Raw genomic sequence first — 18071 nt, 5'->3', positions numbered from 1 at the left:
CTGTTGACAGTATCAACTGTAGTCTTGCTTGTTTTCTCCATAAGCGAAGGGCTGGATACTTTCTTACCAACAGGCTCTTTCAGAATCACATCTTTGCCAGATTACAAGGGATTTACCAAGTGGACTGGTGTTCTCAACAAAAATCTTTGTAACTCACAAACATAGTTTGACAATCTGAGGAGCATGTTCCTTTAACTTCCAAATTCTACTTGAGTGGTCCTACGTAGTCTACTTATAGATATCTTGTTTACAGACATGCTAAACATACAGTTGTACATGGTGCACCGCATATCTTGTCCGTCATAATGTTCAAAATCTGTGAATTTTGGCAGATGGATCAAAAGCCGAACTAATATCATAGCAGTCAAATAGCCTTTGACATGTTGATTTGCTGATTATGGGGAAAACATGAATAACCCAGCTTAATCATTTGCCATTTTGTTGTCTTTGATCTTGGGGATGCAGTATTCAAATTTAGTCACTATGAGGGAAGATGATGAAGATGAAGCAAGAAGGGGGAAAAGGTTTCCTCAACATGACATTTTAGATGTTTGGAAAATATGGCACTTTTAGGAAATCCACACATCAAGAAAAATTAACTATTTTACTGCAGGAATCCACAGTGGGTGGGTGTGAAGGGCTGCTTCTCTGCTCAGAGCTGGATTAATTACAGAAAGCCTTCTACATTTGGAGACCATGTGCACTTTCCGAGCATCCCTGATTGAAACAAATGAGGCAAATAATTGGAAGTGTGGTCAGTTTACTAGGGTGAGGTCTAACTTGAGGCCTTTCACATCACAAAACAAACGACTGTATTTATACAGTTTGATTTCAAGAGATATTGCAATCAATGTAACAGGCAGGACGCAACAACCTTCCTCCTAATGATTAATATTTATAATATTTGAGGAGTCTGCGCCTTAATGGAGTTTCTGATGAAGAGTTGCTGTTATAGACGATATATGCTGTGGCTTAGTGAGCCGGCAGTGACATCTTACGGATCAGGACGGTACTGCATCGTAGGTATAAGCAACGTCAGCACTGCACTACGTGGAAGATGGAGCGGGGGAGGAGGATTGACGACGATCCTACGTTAAAGGTAATATCCTTCAAAATAAGAGCATCCATTCATAGTATACGCTTCCAGCCCCTCATTTCTGAAATACCACTCACTAAAAAACATAGTTTTTTCATTTGACTCTAAGCACTTTGCTTTCAAAGCCCAACCATGTGACTAACAACAGAATAAAAATCGCTCAAACTTTTATTTCGAAATGATACTACTAAAGCTGTTAGCTGGCTGGATGCAGGGATTTTCTGGCTGAATTAAATGGAAGCAGGCGGATAACGTGAACGTTGCGGGACAAATAATCATGGATGTAGCATTCACTGATAATTAAAGACAACGGTGCTTTCCCGTTGAAATTATCTCACATTCCAAATCTGTTGTCTGTGCAAACAACGGCGTGTCTCTCCCTCGGACGGCTGGACGTGGCTCCAATACCAGGTCGCTACAGTGGTGAGGAAGCTAGCTGTCAAGTAGTAGCCACATCAGCACCGCTCATATTAGCCAGCCACGATAGCATCAATGTAAGCAGGCTGTTGTGTTGTGTCGGCATGAATTTGAGAGCCGTGTTGTTATCATTCTCTTCAATTGCACCCATGATCCCATCTTTATGTGTCAGTGTTTGGTGCTGTCTTGCAGAGATTTCATTATGGCAGACAGTATCATGAGCAAGGCTGCTACCATGGAGATCCCCATTAACAGCAATGGAGACACAGGGACACTGACAGAGGATGACAGCCTGGAGCAGGTCAGTCTCTCACCTCACTGACAATTGAATTGGTATTTTAGGCAAAATTTGTGGTTCTCTATCATTTTTCACATGAGTGCACAGTCTGGGACTAAGGCTGGTTAGGCCAGCTGTTACCTACACAGGCCTGTTCCCATGCACAGGCCTGCAGCTATGTACTTTGGCAATATGTCACTATCACCATAAATTAAATACTTGCAACTAGGGCTGATGTCTGAGCACAGAGAAGGAATAATTCTCACAGTAATTGGGATAAAATACTCTCCTCCCATGTGCTTTTGCATGTCCCATTCGAATACAGTGGTCTGTGTAAGTAAAGTAATACTGAGGGCTAATATGAAGTAGTAAAACAGCACATAAACTATAGCTCAGTTTGGTCATATGTGTAACCTGACTTGGATCACCCAGTACAAGTACAAACTACAACAAAAATGGCATGGTTTCTTTACATTTGAACAAATATAATTGTTTATATGAGCTAAATGGACACCTATACAGCATCATCATTATAATAATAGATGAAAGTAACTTAAAAATGTAAAAAATGAAGTTGCAATTCTCTGGAGCACAAAGATTTTTATCTTTTCATAACTACAGATAACTATAGATTTTGCACTGTAGTGTCCATGTAGATGAAGGTGTGATATTATTTATCTGCTGTTTAAACAATATGTATTTACAATATTTTGATGTAAATCCATCAGGATTTGCAGCAGGTGATGGTGTCGGGACCCAATCTGAATGAAACCAGCATTGTCTCAGGAGGATATGGAGGGCCTGCAGGGGGCATCATTCCAACCAGCACCATCAAAGGTACTTCTAACGAACCTGTCTGTCCAGTTTTTGCTTTGTTGTCTATTCTTAGCAGCACAGTTTGTTCTGCAAAGAAGACAAATTATGCTAAGAGCTCTATATCAGTTTAATAGGGTTGTCGATCAGTACAAATGAACCTGCAATTATTTTGCCAGGTCATGATGTTTCTGGCTTGACCCACCCCACTCCCCTCATGTCTATTGTTGATTGCAGGCTGTCATGAGCTGTGCCAGGGATCTGTCAATGTTGTTGCAATTCTTCACTCACTGAGAGAGGTCGATACTTAATGCCCCTTTAAGAAACTATACAGAGAGCTTTTCCTCCTTGTATTTTAAATATGTCACTAGAGAGCTGCTGATTTCTAGGCTCCTGGTTCATATTGCAAACATCCATATCCCATAGGGCCTGCAATTCGCTTCAACCCTGAGTATCTGGACAGAAGAAGAGCCCCTGCACCAGGACCAGGTGGCTGTGTATTCTAACGACCCTTTATTTGGTTTTCTAAGTTAACCTTTTTGTGTTGGTCTGTTTTGGCCCTCTATAAAAGGTTTTTTGATATTGCTTGACCAAGGGGAGTTGTATGCAACCTTGCTTGTACCTCTTCAACTCACAGCTTCAGCAACATGAAATATTTTGGCAGCTGTCAAAATTAGGGATGCACTAACCTGAGAGTACAGGACTGTCACTTAAAATGTATTGATGTCTATGAAGGGTGTCCTCTTTTGTACTATAAATGCACTTTGGATGACTGTTTTGTCTTTGCTTGGTACTTACCTTTTGAAGCCCATTTTCATCTATTTTATAATAAATCTTTTTACTCTGCATGGGCTACCTGCATGGTGAATCATTTGAAAACCTCTTAAACTCCTGCTTATTATGTATCTTCCTCCATGGAGCCTAACATTTTCCTTTTCAGTTTGCTTACTGTTCAGCTGCATATCTCACTGCAAAGCTCCTCTGACACATCTTCCACTGCCATTCCTTCTTCTCATCCTCGCCCTTTATCATCCCCATGCTCATTTCAGACATTCGCATGAAATCCCGGGGTGTTAGCTTGCCTAAAAGCCAATCTGCAGCCAGTCGCCTTGCCCAACATACAGACCAGCATCCAGGTATCACCAGGCTCACCATCATGTCCACAGTGTCCTCACTCATTGTCATGACCCACACGATTTCTGTAAATCACTGCCTTGTAAACTTTGATAGAATAACACAGATTAGAGTGTACCTTGTTCCTTTTTTTTGTCTTTTAGGGTCATCAAACCATAACGCTAGTAATTCAACTGAAGAAGTTACTCGTGGCGTGGCAGTGGAGAAATTAGACAGTGTCAAGAAATGGGGAATAAACACATACAAGGTATTATTTTTGCTGTATGTAGAGAAATAACCTGAGAAAATGAATAGGTCCCCTTTGCATTAACCCCATAAACTTGTTTATGGTATATGGCATTGAAGAGACAGTTATGTGGCAGTTTTGGGTATTCTGTGGTACCAAGTTTGGCCATATTGTTCCTATATCAGGTTTGTTAAGTGCATTGCCTATTTATTACCGTATCTAAAGTATTGAGTAGTACTTCTCTTGTTTTCTGTCAGAACATCAACTACATATGCATTTTTCAGAATAAGTGGCTACATGACCTTGTCCAACTTCATCATATTCGCTGTATGCTAGGTTTAATTTAATCTCTATCCATTTCCACTATTCAGTGCACCAAACAGATGTTTTCTGAGCGGTTTGGCCGAGGCTCACGAACAGTAGACCTGGAACTGGAGGCTCAGATTGATGTGTTAAGAGAGACCAAGAACAAGTATGAGAACATCCTAAGACTGGCCACTGCACTCATCAATCATTTTCAATGCATGGTGCAGACGCAACAGGCTTTAGGAGACACCTTCACCGACCTCAGTCAGAAGTCCCCAGAGTTGCAGGTACAGTACTGCCAAAGCTCCCAACGTGCAACGTGATGTGAAAATGCAGTTGGTATGTGAAACATCTGTGTTTTTCTGCAGGATGAATTTGGTTACAATGCAGAAACACAGAAGCTGTTGTGTAAGAATGGCGAGGCTCTGCTCGGTGCCATCAACTTCTTTGTCTCCAGTATCAACACCCTGGTCAACAAAACAATGGAGGATACTTTGATGACCATTAAGCAGTATGAAAATGCAAGGTAACAAACCCTGACATACTGTTTAGGACTTGAGGAAAAAAAATCTGAATTCCAGTCGTGTGATCACCTGGAAGACAAGAGCCTGTGACAGCTTTTACTGTTTTCTGTGTGCAGACTTGAGTTTGATGCCTACCGCTCTGATCTGGAGGAGATGAGTTTGGGCCCCAGGGATGCAGCTGCCATGGTCCGTATCGAGATGGCTCAGCAAGAGTACCAGATCCACAGAGACAAATATGAAAGACTGCGCAGTGATGTCACCATCAAGCTCAAATTCCTGGAGGAAAACAAGGTTTGTAGTTTACAATTTTTTCTTTCTTAGAAATGCCTGCCTATTTACAGAGTAACTTAACACCTCCTGAAATCTTGTTTTTGCGTACCACTGATGGTTTAACGTCACACATCGCTTTAGTGATGTACAGTACAGGAGTACTCAAGGCCCCCATTACCATCAGTGATGCTGATGCCTATTGTGAAACAGCCTCGAAACTTCAACTACAGAGGGCAGTAAAACACAACTTCTCTGTCTGGTGTTGCTACATAACAAAACAAAATTACTCAAAATAACTTTTGGGTGTCTTTCTGAATGTGGAAAAAATCAAAACAAGTTGGGAAATCGTCTTCAGAATAGATGGATGCTTTACAATCCATCATTGCTTTGTCAGACCACATTGATTTGTTGCTTAGTTTACACGGTTAAGTAAGTGGCCAGACTTTTTCATGCACATAACACAGCCGTTTTCATGCTGTAGATAATAATAGTGCAGAGAGAATTCCTCAGTTTCTCGAAATTTAACACAGACCCATGAGCCATACTGTTAAAAACATAAAGCATAATTTTTGCCAAATTATTGAAAAATGAGAAAGAAAAAAATCAACATTGGTTGCAGTATGTAAGATTTTTCATGCCTGAAATATTTTAAAGGGCCTGCTCAACACTTGGGAATTCATTTTAGAGGAATGTGCAGGTTGTTTTTTGGTTGATTCCCCAGGAAGTAATGTGAGCAGCCAGTAAATGTCATCTTAACAGATGTCCATGGGCTGTGCTTTCCTGTAAACACTTTAAACTGTGTTTGTAATGGCAGATTTGTTCCTTCTTCTTCTTCTTTTTCAAGGTGAAGGTGATGCACAAGCAGCTGCTTCTCTTCCACAATGCTATCTCAGCTTACTTTGCTGGCAACCAGCAGCAGTTGGAACAAACTCTAATACAGTTCAATGTAAAGTTAAAGCCCCCAGGATCAGACAAGCCGTCCTGGCTGGAGGAGCAGTAAAGATCGCTCAGGGTTCAGCTGTTTGAGATGTACAGTGACGAGCTGGTCAGTGAAGAACATGACATTAGGGTTAGATGGACAAGAGTCAAATGTACAAAGGAGTATATTGTAGGATCAGTCGAGTGATAAGGAAAAACATGAGAGATCGGTTTTGCAATGTTTTTCTGTATCACTTATTTTACATAGGTGGAACAATGGTTTCAGTTGTATTTAGAATTTTTTTGTTAAGCCACAAAATGACCTTTTGTTACTTTGTTATTCCTTAGGTAGCACAATCATTTACATGTATATCACTTCTTATTTATGTACACTATAGTATGTACTACTATTGTGGAGATACCCCCTGGCAGTTTTGCACATGCATTATTTTATTGGTTTTTTTAATGTTGTCTAAAGCGTTATCATAATATATAGTATATCACATGGGAGGAATTCCACAAAACACATTAGCAAGTAAGCGGAATAACGTCAAAAACATTAGGAAATATCCTCTCAAATTGTATTTATTTTTCATGAGTATGCATGACTGCACCATATTGAAGTCATCAGGATATAACACAGTTTTTAAAGTTATCCCACTATGTTTCTAATGGCGCTTTGTGGAATACCTGCCTGAATGGTCAGTTTACAGTTTACATGCATAGAAGGGAAAATATATATATATATGTGTGTATATTTATATATATATATATATATATATATATGTAGTGAATATAGTGATTTTTCTCTAACCTAATATACATTACATAATTAATTGGACCTCCCAAATTTTTGGTACCTTCAGATGTGCTTCAATCCAGCACAGTTACAAGTATCTGTCTTTTTTACTCCAGTGTTTACACACGGAAACAAGCCTCAAAAACAGATGTATAGATGTAATCCATAGAGTGGATTCTTCTATGATGAATACAGACATTTCAGTTATCATAAAGAAATCCAAATCAAACTGCGACACATAGCCAGTGTATGATTGTGACTGTGTATCAATAGGAGGTGACAGTGTTTGAGACTCATTTTTGAAGTCTCATGTTTTAAAACACACACGTGATACCACACGCGCTCTAGGTTACAGTGCAAGTTTCAGTGTCTCTTCAAGGACAGAATGTATGAGTACATTTTTCTTACTTTGAGTTATTTATTTACCTGTTAATCTGTTTGTAACATAACATTGTATGTTACGTAAACTTCTTTTTCAATCCTAGTCAGCTGATTGTCTTTGTCTTGTTCTGCATTTCCAATAAAGTCTGCTGGATGTTTTGTTTCACTTAACTGTGCAATCGACACAATTTCAGTTTGATAAGGGAGGTGTTCACAGAGTATGTACAGAAAACTCACAATGTATGTAATATGTATGTATATGACAATACAGTCTGTTATATCTCTAACACGCTTTCCATGGCTTATTTCATAATCACATCTTACTTTCATTATTTCCTTTCAATGTGTAGTTCATGATTTCTAGGTTCATAAGAACATTGATCACTTGTTCAGTTTTTCTTTATTTTTTATTTTTACTTTTTGTCTTAATTGGCAGCAATTCCATGTTTTTGCTGCTGTTGGAAACAGGAAATACTAACTGCTTTTTTGCATGAGATAATTACAGCAGATCAGTTCATTACTCTTCCCAGTAATAAAAGACATGAGCAAAATTCATACAATTAAAATACTGAATGAAATAAAATTTGAATGGAAATCAAGAAAAAGAAAGTAAATTAGAGGTGTACTTACACATATAATTTTTGGTCTTTCTAAATGTCCTCCTTTTCTCTACCAGTTTTTACAATCTACTTAAGTAAACCCACCTTTTAACAGTACAAGAAAGGAAAAAAACAACAACTTGGTTTCAGCTGTTGCCCAAGACTGCAGTTACACCGCAAACAGATGTGATCCTGTGACCTGTGTACATGTAGTGTATTTAACTGTTGTTGGGCCTGATGTTATTTTCACAAGGTAGCTAACAGTAGATTAAACAAGCAGGATGTTGTGTTGGTGTGTGCTGCTGATTAAACCTTCCAACATGGCAATACAACATTAAAATCACAATGTTTCTATGATGATTCCCTTCTTCACTCACTCTTAAGTAGCCCTAATTGCAACTGAATACAAAGCAATAAAACAGGGAATTTATCCTGTAAGCATATCCCTTATCCCCTCTCTTGTTAAACTGGGCCTAAAAAATGTCTGCGTTTGAAGCTTAATCATACAGCTCACGCACATTTGGTCTTAAAAGTATCAAAAGACATAAGTCATGAATTTATTCCTTATTATCACACTATGGTCTTCTCAGAATATTTCTATGCAACCAAAAATGATGACTTTCCCTCAGACTTAGTTAAAATTCAACTTACATTCAAGGCTCATATAGAGGTACAGAGATCAATTAATCTGCTAATCCTAAAGGCCTTAAAGGCAGTGAATCATAACATGAGTAAACATGAGAATTTCCTGCACTTGTAATATTCAACTGTTTTTACACACGACTCGGCAATAAGGACACACAGTTCTTTTTTTCATGACAGACGATTAAGATAAAAGATGGAGGACACTCAACAAAATGAGCTTTTGAGAATTGGTACTATTGGTTAAGTGTTGCACACTTGAATAGAGACTCAGTTTGAATTAATGATTTTTTCCCTTTACTTGGCATTCTGCCAACTGCAAAACACACAGACAGTGCGACACTGTCACATCAGTAGGCTACATGTTTCTGTCCAGACCACAGTCTATGGTCCAGATTTTACAACACTACAATGGATGTAGTATGTCCCTTTGTTTATGTCTGACAGAAGCGCTCGCTTACTCCCTCTTATGACAAAAGGGAGCAATAACATGAAATGAAATTAATAAACACAAATGACATAGATAACCAACAGTATATTGACACAATGAAATGCCTAAAAATAAATTTATGTAGGAGGTAGTTTTATTTGAGTAATTTTTGTATGAACTCAAACTCTTCTTGTCTTCACATAAGGAGCCCTTATTCTCCTTGTTCTACAGAGGAGAAGCAGGAAATCTAGTTGTAACTATTTCTATAGGTTAACCTCAGTATTTGATCGTTGTGAACTAAGTGATTTGCATACAGATGTATTTAGGGCATTACATCTATCATTCTAAGGGCTTATCATGTTTGGGACAGTGTTTGCTGCTAATTGACTACCGTGCAAACAGTTAAAGGCCAGTCTGACCAGCAGCCCTCACTCAGACTAATACTATTGTGTGCGCTGGTCAAATGGCTTAATGTTTAACTAAAGTATGCAGTCTTTTTCTTTTAGCTGCTCGTCTATTTTATTTTTTCTGATAAGACAAAAAGTAAGGCAACAAGACACGACATAGTGTATTCTTAAAGGTATAAAGGAATTTACACGTGCTCGTGTTAAAGGCGAACTAACACCTTTAGGAAATCGATTTTCTTCTTTTATCAGTCGGGACGTTCATCACGATGGAAAAGTCTATAAATCCAGTGCACTGTTCACATCACAACTTCATGACAGCTGGTCAGAGAACACAGCGGGTCCACACGTTCCAGCCAACAAGTCAAAAGACTTCAGAATAAATCCCAGAATTCCTCCTGCTGGGAAGGTGTGGGCTGCCATGGACATAAATGACTTTCCTGGGCGTGTCGTTTACGCGCAGGTAGTTTCGACACTTTTGTTGCGTTATCCAGTTTGATGTCACTCTCTTCTGTGGAAGTTTCAGGAAGGTGACGGGGGAATGACACAGAAAAAGTGGGAAAATATAGGAAAATGCGGCAGCTGCTGAATCATAAAGGTAAACTCTCTTTTTACTTCCTGGTCTGTGTCTGATAATAATTTTAGGGCACCAACAAACACTGTAACAAATGGTTTTAGTCTCTTATAAATTTAGGTGGATAAGGTTAGCTGGGTGCGGAATAAAACCAGGCCCGGTTTAGAGATTTTGCCTTTATTATTCAAAATCATATTTTTTAGATTTCACCTAATGTTTTCATTAAATACACCACATACACTTTAAAGTAGACTATCTAGTAAGTGACACAAAAAATAATCTCATAACAATTTGTGAGTCTCATGACAGACCTGGTGTAACTTCTGTATTATGATTCTTAACTGTATAGTAGATTATTATGATGCTTTTCATTAGTTCTGACAACCCTTAATGAGGTTAATACAGCACTACAGTAATTAACTTTAGATTGAGATGTGGAGAAGGTGAATGCTATATCCATTGCTAGAAGGTGTACATGTTTGTGACTGTGTCCCCACCCTTTTCTGTTTTTTTTTTTAGTCTGAATGCATCATCCTTAGTGACAACATTTTGGAGAAGTCCCTGCAGCATAAAGGCTGTGCCACTGTCCTATAAAAACAATCATTCAGAGCATTTTCACTTCAAATCCATCACTGGCTTTCATCCTGCCTGTATATGTGAGTGAGACCATGACTGCACCCCAAACCTTCTGAAAGCTCTTTGACAAAAGATGCAATCAGGTGGTCCTCCCGCTCCACCACCTCCACCACCTCCTCCTCCGCCTCCACCACCGCCACCACCTCCACCACCTCCAGCCCCTGGCCTTCCTCCATTCCTACATGGCCCGTGCCTCATTGCAAAAGGGGAGCGCAGGCGCTCCAGGATGCGTAATTTCAACTGGGAAACCCTTCCTAAGCACACTGTGATAGGAAAGCATAACATCTGGACATCAGATAAGACTGATGAGGAATATGAGCTGGACACCGATCACATGGAGGAGCTGTTCAGCCACAAGCAGGGCCAGCAACAACTCAAGGCCCCGAACTGCCAGAGTCTGAGGCGCCTGCCAACTGCTGCCTCAGGAGGGGAACTGGTGAGTACAAGCAGCCAGAGGATACAGGGCTCACACATTGCTGAATCAGTGATACTTTAACCCCAGTGGTTTGTAGCAATAGATTGAAATGTATGGTATTTTGTTGTGTAACACTGAGATATGGAGCTGGATTGATTTTTTTTTTTGTAGGTATGAAGTTGAGATAAAACAGAAAACATTCTTACAATGTTTCCCTCAGCTAAACCCTAAAACTGCCACTGCAGCAAACTCTCTAATATAAGGATCTCCCTCAGTTAAGTTCATTCAACATATGTCATAATTCACATGTGACTTTTAGGGAGTGGGACTGCAGTGATACTTTTCATCACATCATCTCTTTTTAATTCTTGCCTTGCCTTGCCCTGTCTTGCCTTGTCTTGCCTTGCCTTGTAAAAGTAGCAAAAATAATCAATTAAATTGTATATTGTATTACCAGAATAGCCATTAATATAATATTATATAATATTGTATTTGTCTTAGGAGCATCATGTTTTGATTTCGAATCACTCAATACAAGGGTGGAGTCTCACTATTCTTCATATCTGTTTGTTAAAGGAAGGTGTATACGTGTCCTCATCCAGCACCATTCTGTGTACTTGTCTACTAGCATACTTGTGCTCTGTATTCAAGCTACTGGACAAAATCAGCTGTATTTATTGTCATTTATTTAAAGGCATGGCTTAAACCAAGACAAGCAGAAACAAAGAAGTTTAAGATTTTGGGGTTTTCGCATATCTATTCATATCAGTTAATGTCATTTCTTTTGTAGATAAGCCTAGGTCAAACATTTTCCTAACAAAAGGGGGTTAAGGTGTGTTACTAAACTTTTACTTTGACCCACATACCATTTTCCTAGAAGAGACACTGAGAAAATGTATCACTGATGGAAAATGGTATCTTTGTGACTGAATGTTCAATACAATCAACTCTAAGAATTCTTAACCTTTGGAATCAACTGTGTGTTTGGAAAGCCGAGGTATCTGTGATACAAAAGACACTACTCAAGCCAACAGTGAAATTATCTTAGCAACTGACAAGCTGATTATATCCAGGTCTGTGTCTGTTTCCATTCGCAGGTTTCCATCCTCAACTCCAAGAGAAGCATGAACATTGGAATTTTCCTCAAGCAATTCAAGCGGTGAGTCAGTGACGTTCTTAAGGTGTGATTGATTTTGCCCCATAATCTCTTCGCGTTTCAGTGCAAAACAGCACAGGATGAGGCACATAGACTAGTCTGCAACATGGCCGCATCATGCTCACAGCAAGTCCTGGCATGTCTGATCTACACTGTTCTTCAGCTCCAACAGGTTAGCTCCCTTGGGTAACCTGCAGATTACCTATTGCGAGGTATTGTAAATGTATTGCCTGGGGCTATTACACGTACGCAACAGATCTAACAGGAAATGGAAATATTCTCTACCTCTGTTAATGGTGACCATATTGATGATGCATTTGTGTGCAAACTGAAAGAAATGTCACCAGCAGCAAAACAGAACACACGGATCTACACATTAATCTAGCTATCTAGTGCCTTTAACTACTGTATTTTCTTCCAACAATGTGTTTTTCTCTGTTTAAACCGGGTGACAAAGGATATTCCATTGGTCTCATGCCCTGTATGTCACGTGAGGATTGACATCAGAACGGCCAGTGTTGGGATTTTGCAAAGCTTTTTCGAGCAGGTAGAGGCTTGTTGCTGTTAGACGCCCAAGTCTTCCAAAGATGCAAAAGTGTGGTTTTAACATGACACACGCTGCCCTTGAGATGTCCCAGCCCTAAAGAAAAACTTAAGATAATTGGTAACTAAACAACTACACCCTGTCTCTCTCTTCACCTCCCTCCACAGGCCTGTAAAAGACATGATTGAAGAAATTCAATCAGGAAGTAGTCTTAGTTTTGGTTCTGGAAAACTGAGGGAGCTGTGCAAGTTGCTACCAGATGAAGGGGAGGTACGTGTGTCAGCTGCTCATTTTTTCTAATGCGTTGTATAAATCTTACAACCTTGTAGCTCGTAACAACAATAAAAATAAAAGTACAATGTTTTCTTAAAATGTTTTGTTCTTTTCTGGGCCCTTTTAAATGGATGCAGGTGAAGCAGCTGGTCACTTTCAAGGGTGACCACTCCGCTCTCCCTGAAGCAGATCTGTTCATGCTAATGCTGGTCAAAATTCCCAGGTGAGCCACCTGTAATTCCAAGTGGTGCATGTGTTAAATACCAGTGGCGGTTTATTAATGATGGAAACTTTGTGTCTGTTAGTTATGAAGAGCGTCTCAGCAGCTTAGTGCTCAAAGAGGAATTTTTTCCCCATGTGGAAGAAATGAAAGACTTCATTGGCACGTTGACAGCTGCTGGAAAGGGTATTGTGTGCTTTCCTGGATTTTAAATAGATAAAACTCATAAGAGATTTTGAGCAAAAAATAGAGTTTGGATTTACAATTCACCCTTTGTGTCTTATTTTAGAGCTGTTGGAGTCTGATCACCTCCATTCTGTCATTCGCCTGGTGCTGAAGACTGGAAATTACATGAATGCTGTGAGTCTATAGTGTGTGACAGTAGAGCCTTAGATGACTTCCTTTTGTGATTTTGCATCTCTGAGTCTTATTTTCTATAATTTGATCACAGGGTGGCTATGCAGGCAGTGCCATTGGCTTCCGAATGGCTTCTCTGTTGAAGTTAGCGGACACCAAAGCAAACAAACCTGGAATGAACCTAATGCATTATGTTGTGATGGTAAGTATCTTTTATCACTTCGATCTGATTGCAATCTATATTTTGTTTTAATGTATCTTTAGATATGTGTGATAAAATTGGTGAGGTTGGTGAATATGAATTTTTTATACAAACTTTCATATTCACCACAGCAAGCTCAGAAAGCAGATATGGCCCTGCTTAATTTTCCAGAACAACTCAAACACATTGAAGCTGCAGCAAGGTAAACAATCTTGTTTTAAAGGCACTCATCATTTTTTAAACTTCTTTTTTAATTGCTATGCTGTCATAATTTATCATTTTTTATTCTCTTAGAATGAATAAAGGTGATGTGGAAGCAGAGTTTGGAAGACTAGTAAAGAGAGTACGAGATGCCAATGCGGACATCTTGAAGCAGGAAGACCTAAAGGCACAGATGGAGGATTTTGTAAAGGTGAGGAAGCCTTCTGTTTGGGAATTCAGCCCAGTTTGTTTGAATTTTAATGGTGATCACATGTTGTAATGTTTGTATTTGGGCTCCATCTAGGAAGCTGAGGTCTGCTTGGCAGAAATGGAGACAGATCTACAGGAATTGCAGTCAGTGAGTAACTCTGTGGCAGAGTACTTCTGTGAAGACCCAAACAAGTTCAAATTGGAGGAATGCTGCTCAATTTTCAACTCTTTTTGTGGAAGATTTCTGCGGGCCATGCAGGTAAGCGTATATACTGGCATTTTTTCATCAACTGAGGTAAAAAAAACAAAACAAAACCCAACTCCTGATTGATCCATCAACTATGTGTTTTTGTGCAGGAAAACAAGGCTAGAGAGATGGCAGAGGTGAAGCGGAGACACAAAGATAGATTACAAATTGCTGCTAAGCGCAGGTCCACAGCTACTTGTTCCAGTAGAGACAAGGAAATGGATGGTATTGCATTAGAGTCCGTCCTACAGAGCTTCCTTACCAATCGTGTCTCTCGGAGGAGATCTGGAAAACCCTCGTCCACTCATGGGAGCCCCACGAGAGGCAGCCCCAACAACGGGAGCTTATCAGAAATTACCTTGCTGGCAAATGTCCCCACTGGAAATCAAAAGAGAGGTGGCTTATTCAGAGCTAAGGAGATGGGCAGAAAAGAGTGGAATTCAGCAGCTGAACTCACAGAAAACTCTTCACAAATCAAAGCCCAATCAAATGGCGAGGCGAGAAAGGCAAAAGGTGGCTTTCCGCATGAAGAAGAGATGAAAACTTCCAGAAAAGATGACTCACACCCAACCAAAAGAACCCCAAGCATTTCCTCCTCAGTCAGAACTTTCTCAAACGCCACTGATGATGATGAGGAAGATATACAGGACAATAATGAGGAGGAGGCCCAAAAGTTGCGTGAAGCATCTAAGAAAGTGTTGCGCTTTCAGAACAGCCGTGGCAGTGTCTCATCTGGGGACTATTCTCTGGAAAATCCAAAATCTCCTGGTGCAAGTACCACCTTGCCTCGTCAGCGCACCTTTGATGAGGACACAGAGCGGTATCCTGGAGACCCAACCAATGAAGATTTGGTCAAATTTTTGCTCAATCCTCCGTCCACCTCAAAACGTAACCTTGGCCGCCGCTATACTCTGCCTACCAAAGTCCCGAAAACAGAGGAAGAGGAAGATAATCTGCGCGATCAGCCTCCGATCAGAACTCCTGTTCCTGTGGCAGGAGAGAAAGGGACACCGTCAGCAGAGGGGGCTCAACACAATCCCTCAAAACAAGTGTTTGATTTTCATGATGTATCTCACAACTTTAAAAACTCTGGTGCTCAAGACCAGAATTCTCCATCAGCAGAAAAAAAAAGCAAGACAAATGTTTCTTCAGCCCATGTTCCAGATGAAAGGCTTGTGGAGCAAAGCCAAGAGGGCAAATCAATGGATCCTGGCAACCACTTGCAGAGGAATAGTGAAAATACTCCCCACAAGAGTACATGGATTAAGACTGAGACCTCTGGACTATTTTTTAACTTTTTTAAGCGCCTTGGAGATATGAGCAAACTGCCAAATAGCAAGGAAACTGTTCGTAAGGGCAGCGATTCTAGTGTATAGACTTTCGAAAGATATGAAATTTAAAGTCAGGGAAGCGCATCTAACTTTGGTGTTACTTGTAATTAACACCATCATGGTGATGACGTAGTGTTATTTAAATTGATAATGGGTTGTAAAGGTTGTAAAGAGACAGAAAAGTTCTGGGAATGTTGTTGGAGAGTGTTTTTGCTGAGGAAAAGGTATTTTGTATGTTGTACCACTAGATGGCAGAATATGACTGTAAAATGGTAAACTGTTGTACAGAAAATTTGTATATTGTCTAGTCAACAAAGGAGAGATGGACACACTCACTGTAAAGCGTTTTGTCGTAACTTTTTATCCATACGTGATAAAATTCCCTTGACAGTGTGACATTGTCCTCACCAGTTGGTGAATGTTGAGTGCGACGATAAGACAATAGAGTAATCAAACGGTTTTAAAATCTTGGTTAGATTGTTATTTTTGATACTTTGATAAATGACTACTGTATGCTTGAATACAACATTGTTATTTTCAGTTTTGCAATTATGAATCTTTGTGTTTTCCTTTGTTATCGTCCTCTGTTGTTCTCACAGAGGCACATCAAAAATGCAGAAATCCATGGATGCTTTCAGGGTCTTACTCAATTCAGCCATTGTTTCAAAGTCTTAAATGGGTCAGTGTTACAAAGACAGCCTGTATCTGAGCAGAGCTGAACTATGGACTGTCAGTGGCAAAATGAAGGGTGCTGATCTCAAGTCGGTTAAAGGGCTAGCACCTGGTGGCCTATTATGATGGAAACTACCAACCTGCCTGTATTTACCTCTAAACACTGCTTGTGGCACTGCCAGGCTACAACCCCAATGTCTCCACAAGCTAGAAGCAGATACGAGGGGTCATTGAGGCCACAGCTTGTGCCAATACATGTAAGAGTTCAGAATGTAGGTTCAACTACTGGCATTTCTTAAGAGCTGATACCAGGGTTAGCTTTTCAGGACTATGTCTATGACCTTCTGTTAAGTTGTGTTCTCATTTAAACACCAACTGCAATAATCTGGATGCTGGTGAAATTACAGCGATACAAAGAGTATTTTCACTAAATTGTGAGTTGTCAAATTGTTTTTTGTAACTGTGGCAGTGAGAGCGTTGCATAAATACACAGAAATTCCACACACAAGTTTCTGTATGAGCGAAAATAGGCATCTCTTGCCCCCCTTTTCACATCTTGCAGTTATCTTCAGAAATAAAGATATCAACTACACGTTTATACAGCTCTGTTTAATAGGTTTGTTAAATGTGATGACAGCATACTTTAATAATAACCTAAGGCTGCTATCCAAGGTAGAAGTCCAGAAATCATTTAAAATGTCCACTCCACTTGTGATGAGCTTGCGTGGAAGGATGGTCTATCATTGTAATTTTGAACAGAAATGCAGTGTTTCTTCCTACTGTGCTTCTGAATGGCAGACTACACAGCTATGTAACACCTTTCAGTTCAGTTTATCTTATAGAGGAAACAAAGAAGAGTTACTCTTCTTATCTTTGCTTGGACACAAGCCATAAAATCATTCAAATATCTTAAAATGAACTGTCAAAGGGCTACAGAAATAGCATCTGACGTGGGGAATAGTTCTAGCATAATGACACTATTATGTCAGCTGTTAGTGTTTCTTTATTAGTTGTGGAACATGTTTTAAATTGCCGATGTAATTATAACAAATGACGGTGGCAGACATTGTATCTTGTTATTTGATGGATCAGTGTTACATCATATTTTTTTGAAAAATGATACACCTGCTGTAACACAGTCTATTATTTGATTGTATATAACTGTGTCTGTTAGCAAATAATTGCTAGCAATAGCAGTTATTGTATTATCAATTGCTCCAGTAAAAGCAGTTATGAAGAAAATCTTTTCGATGAATTGTCAGGGAAGGCCCAATAAATTAAAACAAAGAATAATTTCTCCCATGCAAATTTGACATATTGTAATGTTGTTGTGAATATGTGATGAAGGAGTTAGAAATTTGGATTCTTCAGTTATTAAATGTACCTTGTTATAAGTTATTCAAGATGTGTCAGTCTTGGCAGTGAGAGTTACCTACAGTTTGTATTGTGTGACCTGCTCACTGCTGCTGCTGCTACTGCCAGACTGCCGCAGCCATCTTGACTAAACTACGACGATGGAAGCAGTCTCCATGGCAACTCCACGTTGCAGACTAAAACCCAGAGATGACTGTGTTTGCCCCTCACCCCAAGCCCCACCCCCAACAAACTCCCCACCGCCTGCACCACCATAGCAGCCTCACACAGTGCATCCACATTACAACACACTTCCATCTTTTTTCATTCATGCCTCTCGCTGCCATCCTCCCTCTCGTAAGTCTTTACCTAGAGCAGCTATATTGACCCATCCCCCACTCCACCACAACAAACCCCTCAGAGAGAAAGATTTAGTATCCATAG

General features: G+C 39.8%; 2 protein-coding genes across 6 annotated transcripts; both read left to right on the top strand.

Moving 5' to 3' along the window:
- Positions 1-1070: 1070 nt before the first annotated feature.
- On the top strand, positions 1071-8075 carry LOC111224426 (arfaptin-2-like). Of its 5 annotated transcripts, none has more exons than XM_022748904.1 (10): positions 1071-1099; positions 1706-1814; positions 2519-2627; positions 3030-3092; positions 3653-3739; positions 3881-3984; positions 4335-4556; positions 4638-4795; positions 4910-5084; positions 5908-8075. In XM_022748904.1, the coding sequence occupies exons 2-10, from the start codon at positions 1716-1718 to the stop codon at positions 6061-6063; spliced, it is 1173 nt and encodes a 390-aa protein (XP_022604625.1). In that variant the 5' UTR covers positions 1071-1099; positions 1706-1715; the 3' UTR covers positions 6064-8075. The 5 variants fall into 5 exon arrangements, with proteins under 5 accessions (XP_022604625.1, XP_022604624.1, XP_022604623.1 ...); XM_022748903.1 differs by lacking the exon at positions 1071-1099 and adding an exon at positions 1318-1519; XM_022748902.1 differs by lacking the exon at positions 1071-1099 and adding an exon at positions 1318-1590.
- A 1667-nt stretch (positions 8076-9742) lies between these two features.
- LOC111224435 (FH2 domain-containing protein 1-like) lies at positions 9743-16706 on the top strand. Its single transcript, XM_022748919.1, has 12 exons — positions 9743-9834; positions 10330-10882; positions 11959-12020; positions 12729-12831; positions 12972-13057; positions 13140-13240; positions 13344-13414; positions 13506-13613; positions 13745-13815; positions 13908-14025; positions 14119-14283; positions 14382-16706. Exons 2-12 carry the CDS (start codon positions 10520-10522, stop codon positions 15645-15647), a joined length of 2514 nt encoding a protein of 837 aa, XP_022604640.1. The 5' UTR covers positions 9743-9834; positions 10330-10519; the 3' UTR covers positions 15648-16706.
- The last annotated feature ends 1365 nt before the right edge of the window (positions 16707-18071 follow it).

The sequence above is a fragment of the Seriola dumerili genome, unplaced genomic scaffold, assembly GCF_002260705.1.
Source record: "Seriola dumerili isolate Sdu_G_001 unplaced genomic scaffold, Sdu_1.0 BDQW01000134.1, whole genome shotgun sequence".
Taxonomy (NCBI): Eukaryota; Metazoa; Chordata; class Actinopteri; order Carangiformes; family Carangidae; genus Seriola; species Seriola dumerili.
This window is presented reverse-complemented; position numbering and strand designations above follow the sequence as displayed.

Excerpts from the sequence above, each read along its gene's own strand:
- LOC111224426 (XM_022748904.1), top strand. The coding sequence starts at position 1,716 with ATGGCAGACAGTATCATGAGCAAGGCTGCTACCATGGAGATCCCCATT. Across the intron at positions 1,815-2,518 it reads AGGATGACAGCCTGGAGCAG|GATTTGCAGCAGGTGATGGT; the intron begins GTCAGTCTCTCA and ends TAAATCCATCAG. Across the intron at positions 4,557-4,637 it reads AGAAGTCCCCAGAGTTGCAG|GATGAATTTGGTTACAATGC; the intron begins GTACAGTACTGC and ends GTTTTTCTGCAG.
- LOC111224435 (XM_022748919.1), top strand. The coding sequence starts at position 10,520 with ATGCAATCAGGTGGTCCTCCCGCTCCACCACCTCCACCACCTCCTCCT. Across the intron at positions 14,026-14,118 it reads AGATGGAGGATTTTGTAAAG|GAAGCTGAGGTCTGCTTGGC; the intron begins GTGAGGAAGCCT and ends GGCTCCATCTAG. Across the intron at positions 14,284-14,381 it reads GATTTCTGCGGGCCATGCAG|GAAAACAAGGCTAGAGAGAT; the intron begins GTAAGCGTATAT and ends GTTTTTGTGCAG.